Here is a 17,636-nt window from a genome sequence, read left to right on the forward strand (position 1 = left end):
AGTTGGGTGCATAAAATACCTGCAACAGCTAAACACATCAGATCACTTACAAGTGACTGTCTTTGGTCACACTTTTGATTGCATCCTGTGTCCAGGTTCAGCTGCTGCAGTTTTAAAGCTGTTTTCTGATAGGTCCTCTTAATAATGATTATTAAGCTCCATTTTCCTGCATGCACTAGAACCTAAGAAGCTGCAATATTTGTTTTCTAAATATTTCTTTTATGTTTGTGAATTTGGACATGTGTAATTGCAACCTGAGTTGTATGGAGAGCTCTCAGTGATGGATCTTGCACAGATTTTTCCAGATTACCTAGTGGGAAGCAGGTTTCCCTCCTTCCATATCATGTTGTTGTGACGTTGATTTCTATTCCCACTTCTACAGGTGTTAAAATTATCATGACACTTGTCTTGAATAATCTTAAAATATGTAGGAATTGAGACTCTATATAGATCCTTATTTTCAATGTCTTGCTTTCTGAAATTGTTTTGTTGTTGCTGGTATTGTGGGTTTTTTTAAACAGTTTTTACATTTGAATTATTTTCTGCTTAAATTCTGTCAAAGCCTTTCAAAAGCAGGAAGAGGCAGTCCCCTCATATCTTCTGGGAGCTGCATGACCATAGCAAACAAACTCTAGCTGCAGTTTCTCTTCTTTTTTTCATGTCGCAATAATTTATAGAAATAATTAATGGAAAACAAGTCCTCCTTCTCTTTTCAATCCAGCAATTATTGCAGAATTCAGATCATTATATAAAAACACAGCTTAATAGAATCTCCTTTAAAATAATCTATTTTGAGCCTTAAAGGGAAGAGAGGAGTCATAAACTTTGGTTTTGTCAGATATAATGATGTTAACAGGCCTTTTCCTCCCATCACCCCACATGCTTCCCCTTCTTTTTGGTATGTATCTGTCAGCTGCAGTAGTGAAACCAGGGTAGCGGCAAACAGTTGAGTTCAGGCTGTGCAAAACACTGGTTTTGATCAGTCATGGTGAACAGCAATTTCCTCATGAGTTACAGTATTCAAAAAGGTGTTAGTATTTCTGGCATAGGAAAACCAGTGCTATTAGTTAAAGGATTGTTCTTCAGTATTGGTTGAAGGAAAGTCTAAGTAAAGGAAGAGGATTGGTTTAGGTACAAACACTGACACAGACTCAACTCACTGCATCCAAGGTTTTCCACATGTGAGGCAAAAGTGTATTAAACTTACTTTTGATTACCAGTATCTGTTATAATATCTCCAGCTAACTATTTCTCTTTTCCGGAGTATTGTATTTATCAAATCTCTAGCTTTACCTGCCTGAAGTCCTCTTACGGCAGTGGTATTGAGAGGTATTTGGGTATTTACGTATTAGTGTAGAGCTTCTGGGCAACAGTAGAATTTCAATGGCCATGTGGGTTCTTCAGAGGATTCAGATGTGGATGTCTCCTCAGTTCTGTCTGCTCTCTACATTTCATTTTCCATCACTGTCACTGTTTAGAATGGCAGTGATAGGGAATAACTGTTTCCAGCTGTTTGTGCTCTCAGTCCTTTTGCTTTGGCTGTTCTGTAGTTCAGAAAAGTTCAAACTAGTGCTTTTCGTTGCAATTGTGCTCAAACTTTCTGGAGGACAGTGCTGAAATAGTTTTTAGGTTAGGTAGTTAGTTAGTCAGTTACAGAATTTGGATGTGGACATTGTCAGTACATCATGCTTTGTACCTGTGCTTTGTTTAAAAAAAGACAACTTGGCAAATGCTTTTCCTGCTTGACAGCAGGTAGAGGGACAATTCATTACTTGTATGAGAATACAGGACAGTGGATTCCAAGCACTAATTTAACACTGTGTGGTTGTCAGGGCTTTTTTTTTTTCTTTCTTTGTTGTGGGGTTCTTTTAACCTTTTTACAGTAGATGAATAATTCATCTAAACTCAGCATAACAGAATATATGACACTATATTGTGTTCCTGGGTGAATGGGATGATGATGATGATGATGTGATTTTTACAATTTGAAGCTGTCCTGTTCTCTTGTACTCAGAAGGGATCACGTCTTGGCACGTGATACCTTTCCTCAAAAAAAACCCAAAGGGGAAGAGAAGTGTGTGCAGTACTGCTCTAGTTTGCATTTATCATAAATGTGTGAAGGAAGCTGTGGGATTGACTTCTTTAGTCAGTTGCAGATTGTGTTTGATCTATTGTGTCAGCCACTATGAATCAACCATAATATCTATTTATTAGTACAAATCTGAAGAAGTGATGGTACTCTATTCTTACTACAGTCATAGCCTGTCTACATTGTTTCCCTACTCATCTACTGTGTACTATAACACAGAATTCTTAAGATGATGAAATGAAGCAGGATTTGCCCCTCTGTTGTAAATGCAGCAGTACAGCTTAACCACACACTGCTAATGAGTCATTGTGTGGGATTTTGGTCATTCTATGCTGTAGTCAGGTCCTGCTACACAAGTTCACAGAAAGTTTCATTTTTAGAAGGGGATCCAGACCTGTCTTTTCTGTGCCCATCTGTTGTGGCTTGTGTTGTTTGGGCTTTTTTTCCAAAAGTAACAGTGAGATAGATCAAAGCTGAGACAAAAACAGCACTGGGGAAGAAAGACTGGATAAATATTGCTGTGCAGGAACTTCAGGAGAAAATTAACTTGTTTTCTTGTTCACCCCCTACCCCCTCACCATCCTGATTTGTCTCCACAGCAGCCACACTCCCTAACACCCTGAGTCAGCAGCGTAACCTGGCCCTCTTCAGAGCGTTCTGTGCCATGAAGTATGCAATCTATGCTCTCTGTGTGAATTCACACAGGCATGCCAGGTGCAAGGATTGTGTACACAGCCTTCTTGGTGATGTCCCTGAGGATGCAACTTCTGGAGAACCAGCAGGTGATTGGCCTCCTTTCTCAGGTTCAGTAATGTGTGCTTATCCATGCAATTGCTGGACTCTGAATTATCACTTAGTACCCTTAGGCTGTACCCTGTGTACATATGGTATTTTATTCAGTGGGCTATGGATGCTTTCCAAGCAAGTATAATGGTATTTCTTTGAGCTGTTGTTATCTTTAGTAATAATAGATATTAATAAGCTACCAGCCTTGTTTTAAAACATTTAAGGCAATTGTACAAAAAATATAGTGCTAAAAGGAAGTGATACTAGATATAGGATCGTAGTGACAGATAATTTTATAAGAGCTTACGATTTCCCAGAGCTGAAACTGATTTAATGGCTAGAATTGGTGGAATCTGAATTTGCACATCGTTGAACAGAGCCGTAATGGGCATTGCTCAGAGGGAGGAGGCACACGCTGCCTTTCTAAATGTAAAATGTTGGACATGTATTTACTTGGTTTTTGGAGGAATGACTGGGTCTGAGCCACTGGATTAGTTCCCTCTTCTGGGATTTTCTTAAAAGGCACAAGTTGGAGCAAGGAATCCCTGAAAAATGTGGAATAAATGTTCTTTATTTTTGTTTTTAATTGTACAGATTGCTCTTCAGTATTTCCTCAGTACATTGCAAAGTGTCAGCAGTTCTTAAGGAGTGTTCCCATTCCTCTGCGCCTGGAGGTTTTGGAGAATATTTTCTCCTTGCTTTTCATTTCTTATAATGACCTCTATACTGACACTCCTCTACCTGAGGACTATGCAGAGGATGAAGACCTTGACAAAAAGAGTGCTACTCTGAGTGTAGAAGGCAGTGACAGTCGGCGGTCTTCCACCACGCAAAGTCCACAACACCTAACAGAGGCTGAAAAAAAATCAGAGAAGTCTCTGCTGGCTGCGCAAACACTTCACACAGATATCCGAGATCTTTGTGACTCTGTGTTAGATGGCAAAAGCTGTGAAACCTCTAAGCCAAGTTGCCCGGATCTGAAACACTTCACCAGTGGTGTTACTGGATTTTTAGTGGATGATGTGGCCATGGAGGCCTTCCTCACATTGCTTCTCAACCACTTGGAAGAAATCCAGAGTTCTCTGCCATGGGACTCCAGTAATGTGCTTCGTGAAGAGCTGGAGCTTGTTGAGTGCTTGAATCTTTCTGCAAGCAGAGATGCCTTTGGAAGTCGCGTGTTACAGTTTTCCAAATACCTTTCTGAAGCTCACTGGCGATACAAGGTGGTGATGAGTAACAGAAATGCAGGTAGGCTTTGTATTTGGCACTTTCTGATATGTTACAGCTGTCCAGACAGTGATCTCAAGGCTAAATTCCATGAGCATCACACTGAGGGAGCACATTTTGGCGGATACTGAGAGAGTAACCTACCTGGAGATGCCTGGTGCTTGCACCATTTTCCAACAGAAGTGATCTCTAATCAGAAAGTTTGGATCATTTTCTCATTTCCCTCCTCTTTGTGGATGCGCTGCTTCTGTTTGCCTTTGTCCCACCCCTTTGTCACAAATCACACTGCAATGATATGAAGGGACATGGTGGTGTTGGATCCAGTGCAAGCCAAATAGTCTCAGCTTGTTCATGGACAGTGTTGATTTAGCCTAGTCTTGGAAACATGTTAGGAAAATGTGTCTGAGGAGGTTGTATTTTTCTGGATGATTGTTGAAGTAGCTTGAACAACACATTCAGGAACCGGTTTCTCACCCTTCTCCATAGCCCATAACTTGCTAGCCTTGCTGCTATGAGGTTTGGTCTTGTATCATGTGCAGCTTATTGTGTATCTCAGACTATGTAAGCTCCATGTCCCAAGAAAGACTTTGCAGTCTGAACCTTAAATATTGCAAGTTTCCAAACTTGTGTTCAACTGTTTGTCAAGTCTCCCTCTATAAAGCTACTTGGTAATGTTTTTGTTTAAATATTTCACAGAACATCAGCTTGCAGCCTCCAGGAGATATTGCTCTTTAATCAGGTGCTCCAGCTTGAAGAAACGAAGTAGATATCGGAGGTACAAGACAGGTGGGTTGAAAAAGTGTCTTGGAGAAGGCACTTCTGAAATGTGCATAATTTTCCTGTGCTCACAGCTGAATGTAATTAGATTTCATGGCCTAGGAGTAGAGAACTAGATTTATTTCCTTTAATTGTCTTAGTGGTTTGAAGTGTCAGTCTAGTTCCACTTGGATTGAGATTTGTTTTCTGACGCTCATCTGCACAAATAACTTCCTTCCAAGAAGAATAAATTCTTTCAGTCAATTCTGGTTTGGGGCAGGGGAGAACTTCAACTACAGTACTAGTTTTTCCCTTTCTCCCCTATGTCCCATGACTGTTCAGTATATTTTCATTCCTGTTGTGGTATTATCTAGGATGTGAATTAACAGGAGTCTGTGGCATACATTGGCAGCCTTAGGAGAAAGCTGTGTTCCTCACCTTTTTTCTATTTAGCCTTTGAAAGGCATGTCTGGTTTTGGAGTGGCATGTTCCAGAATAACAAGCTTCGAAGTATCTGACGTGAGTCACTGATGGGCCACCCAGCATAGTCTCTAGCCTAGCATTTTCTTCAAATCAGCAGTTTTTGCATTTATCATAGATGTCAGTGGTGGCTCATTTACAAGATACTCTTGAAGATCTCTTGAGGTTGCTTAATCTGTTATTTGCAGTAAGTTTTAATAAAAGTGCATTTTATGTGCTGATTTTGATTTTTACCATTTTAGATGGGAAAGAGGGAGCATCCAGTCCATCATTAGAAAGCACAAGTAGCGAGCTAAGCACCAGTACCTCAGGTAATAAGCCACAAAAGTAGTATTTCTTTGTCTTTTCAATGTGCATGATGAAGAATTTGCTTGAGTAGTTAATGTGAATTACTGCTGTGTGCAGGACAGAATTATATCTTTTCGCTTCTCAGAGCTCCCATTTTTGGATCACTCTTTTGTAGTCAGAATAACATGTATCTTCTTCTGGAATAAGAGAATTAGATTTTTCTTGGTATCTTTGGCTTGCAGGAAACAGTATGCAAGCAGTGTAGTGGTCTGCAAACCATCAAAAAAGCTAATGAACTGATAGTTGTATAAGCTAAGACATGATTAGGCATGCTGGAATTATCTAATATATCAGATGCTTTAGACTTCTCCCTTTGCCCATACTGAACTAGTGCCTAGCACTGTGTGCATGTTATGTAGCTGCTGAGAAGTGTTACACAGGGATGAGATCCAAACTGCAAATTCTGACCAAACAGTGAAATGTTATGAGAATTTTTAATAGGATGTTTATGTTGACTTCTTTACCCTAAAACTTGCTTGCAACTCTGCTCCTATATTTTTGTGTTAAATATGTGAAATGCTGTTATCTGCTAGGTGGCTGTTACTTGGTGAAATGTGTTTTCCCTAATAAGTATACTGATGAATTCTGTCTTGCAGAGGGAAGTACCAGTAGTGTGTCTGGCTTGAGTGATTTGGAAAGCAGGGCAAGACCACGTCAGCAGAACTCCCTCATTCCTATGATGCTTTCCCCACCAGAATCACTGTTAGTTTCTTGTGTTTTGAGAGGGAACTTTGTGGAAGCCCACCAGGTAAATAAAATGCATGTATTTCAATTTTTGAATGAAATTCCTTCTTCTTCTGCATTTAGCAAACATAGGGCTTCCAAGTGAAAGAATCGCTTCAAAAGTAGAATCAAGTGGAAGGAACAAAGATACTCCAAACCAACATCCCATGGATGCAGGGTTTTTTCTGCCTTGTTATGTAAAAATGCTTTCTCCACACCTGGGTTCTCAAAGCATGCAAATGTTTGATGAGAGCTAGTCAAGCATAGTGTTTCAACTGACTAAAGAACAGAGAGATCATGTGAAGTCTCATGAGGAAGCAGCTTTATTTGAACTGCTTTTTTTTAATCTGTTTTTCGAAACCATGACACTCTTCCACTCGTAACCCCGGTAGAAACATGCAAAGGTGTTCCTTACCCAGAGCAGTGATTACTTTCATTTGAAGGAGGTATGTTTTGAGACTAAATTTGTGGTATTGAAAACAGGCAGAAAGCCTTGAAAATCGACAGTCCGCATATTTGTGATTCTTTGCTCCCTCACAGCTGTTCATACCTTTCTCTGTGTGGCTTTTGAGCTGATGCTCTGAAAACATATCTTGAGGTGCATCAATGAGTGGATCTTCTGTCAAAACTGTGACCTGGCTGAGTTCTGAATAGCCATACTGGAACCGTTCATATCACTTAAACATTGCATTAACATCAAGTTACTACTCAGCCAATTAGTTCTGTTTGATTCTAGTCATGCCACTTCATCTTTTCCCTACTTACAGGGCCAAAGGAGCATTTTGTTTTGTTTTGTTGCTTTGATTTTCAGTATCACCAATGATAAAGCATTCAAGCTTGGTTTGTGTTCTGTTGTTGGTTTCTTAATAGGTTGGTTGATTTTTGGTTGTTGGTTTCATGCACAGCTCTGCTTAGCTACTCTGTTTAAATTTTGAGAAGGTATTCCTTGCTGAATAAGAATTTATTTAAAATAGTCTGCTTTGGCGGCAAACTTGATAGATATCTCTCATAACATAGTGTATTGAAATTGTGGAGAGTCATTCTGAAAGATATGGGTTATGAAAATTAATTCAGCCCTAATCCTGCAACAAATAATAGGTAAGCTTTATAATAATAATTGAAAAACATCTCTGAGGGTCTTTTTTTTCAGGCACTTAAAACTCTCTTGGAGAAAACCCCACCATTTCAGCCTGTTGTGTCTGTGGAGATGTTTTTCAGTTAAAGTATTTATTTTATTTCTTAGTCTCCTCTAAAGCCTCCCCCAAGCCCCTTGACCTTTGAAAACTATTGTTGTACATCTATTTAAATTACATTTATTGTTACTTTTGAAAGGTGGCTTTGATGTTTAATCTGGAGACTTCCCCTTGCTATGGTGAGTTGGTTTTCATGGAGCGTTACCAAGAGGCAGTACGAGAAATGGCAAGAGTGGAGCACAATATTGAGAGTCAGGCATCAGATGGCACTGGAGGCATCAGGAAATCTGGCAGTGGCCGTTCAACACTGCAAGCTATTGGGAATGCAGCAGCAGCTGGTAAGGACTGGGCTTTTTGAGTTCTCACAAAGGGTTGGGGGGAAGTGAAAAATACGAGAAAGCAACTTGAATACTGTCAAAATGAGTGTTGTGTTTTTTCAGAAGGGTTAGTGGTGGTTCTTTGAGTTAGAAAGAGACTATGAATGCTGAAAATTTGTTGGTGTTGCCCAATTAGTTGCATCCATTCTACAGTAATTTATTGGTCCATGAAGCAGGCCACATATGGAATTATTTTCTATAAGGATTAAAAAACAGTTACCCATTACAGGATCTGATCTAGTTATGCTCTTAACCAGTGATTGTGTGGTTTTAATGACCCCTATAGGTATGGTATTTTATTCCATCTCTGATGTTACTGATAAATTGCTTGCAACCTCTGGAAGTCTTGCCCCTACTCTTCAAGAAAACTTCTGGATCAGGAACATCCAGCTGGAGCATACTGATCCTCTGCGAGAAGTCCTTGAGGACCTCAGTCCTTCAGCAATGGCAGCATTTGACCTAGCTTGTACTCAGTGCCATCTCTGGAAGACATGCAAACAGCTTCTGGAGACAGCAGAAAGAAGACTCTACAGCAGCCTTGAAACTCAGGGTAGGCTTTTGATTTTTATGTTTATCAGCATGGGCCTGGGAACAGAAAATGCCTCTCTGTGCTGTGTGTTTGTACTGACACCCAAGCTTTAATTAAATCTCGTTTTGTACTTTCATGTTAGTGTCTCTTTTTTCCTCTCCTAACTTTGATTTTGTCTACCTTTGCACAATGACTGTTCCAGGCCACCGACCTGACTTTGTTCTACTGCACTCTGAAGGTGTAAAGGGTTTTCCAGCAGTTCTCCAGCAAATAAGTAAAATTCTCAACTATTCCTGCACATCACAAGGTCAATCCAGACCAGGTAGTGTGCTTTGCTGATAAGGCTTTCTGTTGAAATATGCTTGAATCAAACTCTTGTCTTCCGTTGCAGTGTAAATTTGAACTTTCCATGTTTTAGTTTAGTATTTATAACAGAAAAGGCAAGGGGGATGTGACCCAAGCTCAATTCTGAATAATCTGAAATGCTCTGGTTTTTTGTATTGTCATACACTTCTGGTTTTGTGGGCCTTCTTCTATGCAAAAAAATACTTGTGTGTTTGTTACAGTTGCTTTTTTTTCCTCCCTCTTTGTAGAGGTGTCCGATGAGAAAACAGGGAGCAATTTTCGATGCAGTATTGTAGACCTTCTGCAAGCTTGCTACCCGGCCTTGACTGAAGAAAGTATTACTAATGAAATTGTTTTATCACAAAACCTGGATAATATCCTAAAAGCACTGACATGTGTTGAACGTTCTGTGGGTAAGTTATTTTTGTGAACATAAAGACTGATTGATGTATGGATCTAAATTTTTGCTTTGGCCTTTCCAGGCAGCAGTAAATCCACTAGTAATGCTCTTTGACATATGTACAAATATATATTTTAAAAATCATAAATGCAAAGGGTAAAATTTATCTGTATTTCTTATATTTGTTTTCATAGCTAAAATTCTGAACTTAGCAGAGATGTTATTTGTTCTATTTCTATGCAGTCCTAGCAAGGAATTCTTTTAAGTGTATTTTAATGTGGAACCTTATAGATAATTAGGTGTATTCTTACTCTGGCTTTTTTCTCCCTTTTTTTTAGTAACAAAATGGAGATAAACTTACAAAACCTTTGTAATATCATAATACCTTCCAATTTTTATAGGACTGTCATAAAACATCTCATCTTTTCCACAGTTGCTTTTTCTTACAGCTCTCTTCATTCTATAGTACTGGTGTTTCTCTTCTAGTTACCCAATTTTTAAATGGCTTTTTGGTGTTCTTAAAATATTTAATGAGCAAAAATTTAGGAGAGCTCTAAGAGCTAAATGTTATGGAGCTCAAGGATAGGTCAGTACCTGTGTTTTAGAATTAATGTTAATGACACAGAACTAGATATATTTTACATCTGCCTTAATATAGTTCTAACTTCTCAGAGCCGTGGTTACCAGTTTAGATGAGCTATAGTTTTATTCTGCTGTGAAAATTTCTCTCAGTTTCAATTGAATTATAATGCTTACAATGAAAATGTCCCTTGCTTTCAGGGAGCAAGGGAATTTATTACATTATAATGCTTATACTGAGATCAATAATTACAGAGAGGAAATAAAGCTAAAGCATTTCTCTCTCTTTCTCCCCCATCCCCCTGCCTCCTTTTTTCTTGACATTTCATCCTTGAATCTTGGCTGTTCTCTTAAACCAGACTCTAAAGGGAGCTTGCTTGGCACCTTGGTGGAGCAGGGCTCTCTCAAACCCATGGAGCTGGAGAAGCACCTGGTTTGGAACCAAACACAGCTGCTGCTGAGAACTCTTGACCAGCATAGCCAAAGCATGCCAGAGAGCAACACACAGACAAACTTTGTGAAGGCCTTCCTTGACTACATCACTACGCTGGCTGCCGTGGTGTTACGGAGCTTGAATGCAGAGCTAGGTAAGGGCTTTCTGCTGGAAAGTCTGAGCCTAGGTGGAGATAGTGAGTAGTGAGTACTCACTGTGTAGTGAGTAAATTCTGCAATGTAATTGTGCAAAAATGGTTCCTTGCCAAATGTACCTACTACACGTGCTTTTGATTTCAACTGATTATTACTTTTTTTCCCTTTTATTTCATACACCTAGGCCACCCACAGCTCACGTGAAAATAGTTGATATCAGTGGGAAAATGAGATCAGAAATGCTAACTACTGACCCAGACTCTGCACTCCACTTAGAGTGGAGACAAAACAAACAGTCCTTGAAATCCCAAAATTCTTAGCACTAGCCCAGTAAGGCGAGATTGATTTTTCCATCCAGTAGATCAGCATGCTGTATAACTTACAGCTCCCTTAGAAGCAGCAGGCACTCTGCTGCTCCACAGGGATAAGAAAAGAGTGTGTAGAAGGCCACGCAGAGGGAACCAGGCAGAATTTTTTTATAGAATCAGCGGATGATGGTCCATGAAAGGGAATGTACCATCAGCACATAAAGCTGTTAGAAGAGCAGAACAATTCACTGTGCTCAGAGTAAAAATGCTTATCTATGTTTTAAAGTTGACACTAATTGAGCTGCACCAATGTAAAATACCACAGTACTGATGTCAGGGAGTACCTTCCCAAGAGGATAAGAAAGAGCAGAGATCTGTTTGCAGACGTGCTGGTTCAGCTCAGGTCACTGCCATGCCAGCTGTAGCTTCTGTATGGACATGATTTAGTCCTCACTGGATAACTGCCAAAGACAAAAATGGCACAAAAATATTCAAGGGCTGGGTGAGTTTGGGGGAAATGTTTTGTGTTGGAAGGTGAAAGGAAATGGTGAATTTAGGAGAATGTGTCCAAAGTTACTTGATGTAACTCAGTAGTGGATACAAATGCTTTCCATTAGTACTGGCCAGGGTTTCACTCCCTTGTAAAAGTACCTGTACACCTGTGAGTTCCCTCTGCCCTTGCTAACTGACTTGGATAGAGCATGGACTCACCAGTGTACATGCAGAGACTCATCAGGAAATAATTCTGCATGTTTTCTACTTCTCATCACAAGTACATATTTTGTTGAAAGTTTGAAGTAGAGTTGCTAAACTGTTGGAAAGTAGATCTTGCTTAAAAGATGAAGAATCTCTACCTCTTTTGGTAATACATCCGACATAATATTGCCAAGATTGAGAGGCATATCATAATCACAAATGCCTTGCAATTTACACTGGATTTTACCATTCTAATGTGAATTTAGAACTCTGTGAATTTAGTCAAAGTGGTTTAGACTCAGGGCCTTAAAATTTATGTTCCTAAAATAAAAGTCGGTTGGTGTATTCAGCTAATGTGTTTGTATTATAATAAATATTCTGGTGTTTTTTTCCCTAAGATGTATCTGCAGAAGTGAAAGTGGGAAACCCGTTTATACTGTTACAGCAGAGTCCAACTCAGCTGCTTTCCCAGCTTGTTTTTGAGAGACAAGTTCATCCTGACAGGTCAGTGCTTTTTCAGATTATGTACTCCAGTAGGTTATTTTGGTATTGGTGATTTTTACCTCAGCCATGATGAAGTTCTTTGGCTACTTATCACAGGTAGTACAGGTTGCTGTGTCCCACCAGCTGATCACTTGATGCTGCAAGGGTTGGTGTGCAGAGAGGAGCTTAGTCAGTGCCTTCTCCATCAGCCTGAAAATTTTTGATTGTGAGAACAGTGGCTCCATATTTTTAACAATTACTATCTGTTATGAAGTGAGAGTGGAATTATGTGGGGTTTTTTTTAACTGTGTGACAGTTCAGAGGAGTGCACTTACAGCGTGTCAATGTAATACAATAAAGCAGGCCAGTAGGTTTTATCAAGAATACTGGGCATAGCTCTTGCCCTGGTCAGCAGGTAAACTGGATAATCTAGCTCCTTCCATTGCAACTACTAAATTAGGTTAGCATGGAAACTGTCTGATTTGATGAGGTAGCTTTTAAAAAGATGAGTACTAATGGTGAACTATTTAGTAGCTTGCATTTAGGTTAAAGTCAATGTTTGAGGAGTAAGTTCCTTTTTTGTAAAGGAATGACAGCCTAAGCTCTGAGTTAAAATAGTATATGTAATCTTCTTGAGTATGTACCTGTGAAGAATGTTCACGAGCTTGTGTTCTTAAAGCATTTGGAAGATTTATGAAAATATGTAATTATAAAGTACCTTTTATATGTGCTGGGTAAGCTGGTTCTGTTTTCAATCCTACAGACTTTCTTCTCTCTTGGCTAAAGAAGGGTTGAACCTGAATGTGCAGCAAGTCATTGTTAGCTCTTGTTGTGAACAACTGTCCTTGTGCAGTGCAAGGCAAAACAGCCAGGCGAAGTCTCTTCTGACCAATATCAGCAACTTGACACAGCAGTGTGCCTGCCACTGCCTGCCAGATGTTGAAATACCTATTCACAATTCTGCAGTGACCTCTGAGGATATCTCCACTCAGGCCTCATCCTCTCTGAATGACTTGAGCCAGCACACACTGACTGCCTCCTCCCTGGACTTCCTGAAGTCTCAGTCGAAGCTGATGGCTACAGTGGCATGTCTAAGTGCATCTAATATACAGAAAATTCACAAATCAAGTTTGTCTTGGATGGAATTTCGGGGCAAACGGGAAGTGCCCTTAGGCTTGGAGCAGATTTCCAGGGAGTGTGAGGCGTTGTTGAAGGAGTTCCCAATATTGGAACGATTTATTCTTGCTATGTTTGAGCCACTTCAGAATCAAGAGGAAGGTATCAGTTTGGCTGCTGTCTTCTCTGGCAAGGCATACATGTCTCTGGTGCTCCTAGGGTTACATTCCACCACAGCTGTTAAAGTGTTAACCGGAGTCTTTGAACAAGCTCTTGGGGCAAAGGATTGGGACAGAGCTCTGAAGGTCTTGGATCTGTACTGTCAGGATGTGGAGGAAGTGGTCAGTGTGAAGGATGCTGTGCTGAGTTATGCAGCTGCTGAAGGTAAGAAAGATTAAGTAAGGCTTTTTTCCTCTTTTTTTCCTTAACCCTTTTTTTTTTTCTTTTTAAATAAAGAATGCAGCCTGGATCAAAACGCAGAAACTAAAGTAGTGGTCCTTGGGCAAATCCAGAGATGGAAATAGATAATTTTCCTTTCTTCATCCTGATTTTGGTTTCTCTGATGGTGTTGTTTCTGTTTCACAAATGTGCAAATCATGACCAATTTAGTACAAGAGAACTGAAATGCATCTGTTGTGTTATTTTTATGTGAAGAGCTGTGAATACATCAGGACATAGTAATCATTGTATTGTTAATGGAACATCTCTTACAGCAGTGTCATTGTTATGTATGGATGATGTGATCTGTGAAAGGTGCCTTTTGGAGTCTGAATAGTAAGTACCTCATGCTAACTTTGTACATTTCCCAAAAATTTGATGCTTGGGATAACTCTTACAAAGATTTTTCAGCCCTGTCAGTGTTTCTTTTGTTGATGTGATCCAGCAAGGATAAAGATTCTTTTTATTTTCCGAATTATAGAAACTGAATTTCAAAGTAGTGTTTTGTTTCCTCCACAGATAAGGATGGTTGGCAATACTTGTTCCCTGTAAAAAATGCAGTGTTGAGAAGTAGACTGGCCCTGCGCTGTCTGGACAAGTGGCCCCTTGATGCCTGTTTGGAAATTCTAGCTTACTGCATTTCTGACCTGGGCATACCTCATGAACTAAAAGCCAATCTGCAGAGCAGGAAGAAAGAACTTCAGGTTTATCAAAAGGTACAAAGTCATTCTTCAAGCAACCAGTGAGATGAAATAGGCAGCAGGAAGCAATATTGCTTGCCCACTGAGAAGCTTTAGCCTTTGCTTCTTTTTTGGTCATGAGAGCTTTTCAAATCTTTTATCCAAAACAGTTCATGTGAAGTACTATAGTATCCAATTAACACTCAGCTTCCATCCTTCACAACTTTCCGACTCACCTATTAGCATTCTGGTCTGCAAACATGTTTAGATATAAACATTTTTGTGAGTCTGATTGTTTTGCAAAGTATTTTCCATTCTATGCAAATTCTAGAGCCTCTGGAAGCTTTTCATGGCAGTTAATCATTTTACAAGTTTGAGAAATGCAGATGGTGTACAAGACCAGTGGTCCAAGGGGCAAGTTTGTATTGCAGTCAATTCTTCTAACTGCAGTGTAGTGCAGAAACCCTTAAGTCAGACAGGCTGGCCTGGAGTTCAGCACGGACTGAAAAGCCAAACAACAAAATAAGGAGCCATCCCTGCTGGGTGGTTCTGTCTGGTGGGAGTTCTGCTAACTGACAGCTCAGTTGTCTCTCTGTTAGTGCCAGCAATGTCTGCAGTAAATGTGTACTTTTATATAATTATTGCCATCTAATCTTTCAGAAACCTTCCGTTATAAATGTGCTTTGTAGACTCATATCTGTGAAAACTGTGGAGATTTTTTTTGAGTGCAAGGGCGTTACATCATCCCTGAAAAGGGCTAAATGTGGTTTCCTTTTTGAGTTTTTCATTCTATGAAGCAGCTCTTGATGTGATGAGCTCAGCTGTTTTCTTAGGCTATTGATTGCCATAAATTGAAATTCTATAATTTATGCTACTCAATATTAACTTTTTCAGATTTTGAGTGTGCAAAATGAACCATTGTGGAATGACTGGCAGGATCTGAAAAAAGCCTGCACTGATGACCCTCAAGCTGTCATGAATATTATTCTGAAAGCAAAGGTTAGACATCATCATGTGAATTTTGTTGAATTAGAATTAAACTTCAAGTAAATAATTTCATTGAAATGGCATCTTAAAACAATGATCAGTGGAGATTACCTTGGGAGGAAGGATTCCTTTACTCAGCTCTATGCTACAGAAACAGAGATCTGTGTTTAATATCAAGATTTACTTGTAATTAATAATTCTTACGTTTTAGTTTAAACTCTTACTCTGAGATATAACCTGTTCTTTTCTTTTACAATTTTGAAGATTTTAAAGTAGCATAACTTTGGTCACAATACAGATGTGATTATTAGGGAAATGCTAATATTGTAAATCTGGCTGACTTTAAGTGTCTTTCTGAAAACTAGCTTGTTTACGGTAAGGTAAACAAGGTATTTTAAATGCAGGCTGTGACTGATTAAATTGGCTATCGTCTTCCCTTGTCAGTGTAATAATTATTTTTTTTTATCCGGGAGAGGAGTCTAAGCTACAGAATCTCTCGATCTGAACTTTGGGAGAAGCAACTGTATCAGGGAGGGTAGAGTTTGTCCTTTCTTTTTACTTTTTTTTTTTTTAATTCTTTAGGATTATGAATTGTGTGAGGAATGGGAACACTTGTATCCTGTCCCAAGAGAAGACTTGATCAACCTTCACCGTGAGCACCTTCTCCACTTACTGGAGATGGGAGACATGGAAAAGGCATTGCAGGTAATAGCAAGACGTTCTCAGTCTCATATCCACAGATCAAATAAGTTGACAGCTGTTTTGCCTTTCTTCACTGTGTGTGTTTTCATGGTCTTTTTGGTTCCACCCTCAAGAGATGTTATTTGCTTAGATAAGATTTAGGATCCCAGCTCTCCCCTGTTATGCTTAAGTAAAAATCCAGCCTGGCAATTTAGTTCTTGGACCTAATAGCATAAATGTCACTTTCATGGAAATACAAGGCTCCTTTAATTTGAAAAATCATAATGAAGCATGTCAGTGCTGCTTAAGCAGAAGAATCAGAAGTGAAACTAATAACGTGAATCGGTCAGCTGTGCCCAAATTAGTGGTGTGAACATTTTTGGTTTTAATAATGGTGGAGCTGTCACTTAAAGGGTGAATTAATTTCTTTGCTGGAACACTGTAATAAACTGTCATGGACAGAAAGCTGCCTTCCAGGAATGTTGTAGAGTTTCACTGTGTTTTGTTTGGTTTTGTAGCTTTTACAAAGAATTGAAGACCCTGGTGTTTGCCTTGCCATCAGTGAGCAGTCCCTGGACCAGCATCCAAACTTGGCAGCGTCTCACTTCTTGGCTGATTATCTCACAGCTCACTTCTATACCAGTCTGACAACGGCACGCCGGAATGAAATCCAGGCACTCTATATAGGATCCAAGGTCAGTAAAACCCCTGCCTTGAGGGATTAACAGCACTAAAGAACTGTATAAGTAATTTTGCCATGCATAGTATTTTCATAAAATAAAAAGCCTGTTGGTTTTACCAGAGCATTCTCAACAAACCAGGTCTAACATCCTGAGTCTCATGATCCAAAGGAAGCTTAGAGATGGCTTAGAGCTTCTCTTTCCTTTCTCCATTTTTGCAGTTCCATAGTATGAACAAAGCAGTCTTGGGTTTGAGCTATGGAGAGTGGATTTACACACAGGCTGAAAGAGGAGAGGGTGGAATAAAATAAAATTGTGGAGTTTATCAGAAAAGTTGCTATCTTTGTTCCAAGTGAAGAAGGAAGTATCCTCAACTTACTGTCTGTATCAGTAACACCAGGTGTCCTATGTGTGCTTACCCATATGGTGGTTTCTCCCAAGTGCCTTCCAGAGGTGGAGACTATCACTCCTCTTTCTAGTTGGCCACTGCCTTTACAGAAGTCACACAGATTCTGTGGTCAGCCTGGGAATAGATGCATTAATCAGCAGATAACGGTAGTTGAATGCATTAATATGTAAACAAAATGCAGTGCTTTTGGTAGTGTCTGTTTTGGTGTAGGACTGTAAGCAGTGGCTTGCTCCAGTGTGTGCCACAACAGTGTTTTGCTGGGCTGCCTGTTTCTTTACTTATTCCTTCTGAAGATATGAGTTAGTTTGAAAAGCGTCCATATTAACTGTCCATCTAGAGGAGAATTGCTCTTATTTTCTCCTCATAACATTTCCTCAAATGATAGAAGGATAAGGATTGGGTTAATATGGTTTTTATAAGTTTATTAAAATAAGAGAATGTGCTGTGCTCTGCTGCAACATATTTGTCACAGGGTCACAGGTTTCACTCTTCCATATTCTCCGAAATAAGGCAGTGTTTTATAGAATTGAAAGTGGAAGCTAAGTGATTCTGCAAATTCTCTCAGTAATTCTGTAACAGAAGTAGGAATTGGTCTGAGAAGTCCCACCCCCTTTTTTTGACCTCCACCTGTCATTCCATTCTCTGCATAAGTTATTGCTCTAGTTTGTTGTCTTTAATCTCATATTTATCACATATTTAAAGGTGTGTAATTTATGATGCATTTTTTTCCTTGTGTCT

General features: G+C 39.5%; 1 protein-coding gene across 1 annotated transcript in view; it reads left to right on the forward strand.

Annotated features, from left to right (window-relative positions):
* The window catches only part of ZFYVE26 (zinc finger FYVE-type containing 26), a 46,803-nt gene that overhangs the window by 9,632 nt on the left and 19,535 nt on the right, over positions 1-17,636 (forward strand). Inside the window, exons 9-24 of the mRNA XM_005417643.3 lie at positions 2,689-2,871; positions 3,470-4,123; positions 4,799-4,888; positions 5,581-5,649; positions 6,283-6,434; positions 7,742-7,940; positions 8,266-8,529; positions 8,711-8,830; positions 9,102-9,266; positions 10,192-10,419; positions 11,823-11,928; positions 12,671-13,407; positions 13,981-14,177; positions 15,036-15,140; positions 15,711-15,833; positions 16,328-16,504. Of these exons, the coding sequence (XP_005417700.1) occupies positions 2,689-2,871; positions 3,470-4,123; positions 4,799-4,888; positions 5,581-5,649; positions 6,283-6,434; positions 7,742-7,940; positions 8,266-8,529; positions 8,711-8,830; positions 9,102-9,266; positions 10,192-10,419; positions 11,823-11,928; positions 12,671-13,407; positions 13,981-14,177; positions 15,036-15,140; positions 15,711-15,833; positions 16,328-16,504 (3,569 nt within the window). The remainder of the gene's footprint in view (positions 1-2,688; positions 2,872-3,469; positions 4,124-4,798; positions 4,889-5,580; positions 5,650-6,282; positions 6,435-7,741; positions 7,941-8,265; positions 8,530-8,710; positions 8,831-9,101; positions 9,267-10,191; positions 10,420-11,822; positions 11,929-12,670; positions 13,408-13,980; positions 14,178-15,035; positions 15,141-15,710; positions 15,834-16,327; positions 16,505-17,636) is intronic.

The sequence above is a fragment of the Geospiza fortis genome, unplaced genomic scaffold (assembly GCF_000277835.1).
Source record: "Geospiza fortis unplaced genomic scaffold, GeoFor_1.0 scaffold54, whole genome shotgun sequence".
Taxonomy (NCBI): Eukaryota; Metazoa; Chordata; class Aves; order Passeriformes; family Thraupidae; genus Geospiza; species Geospiza fortis.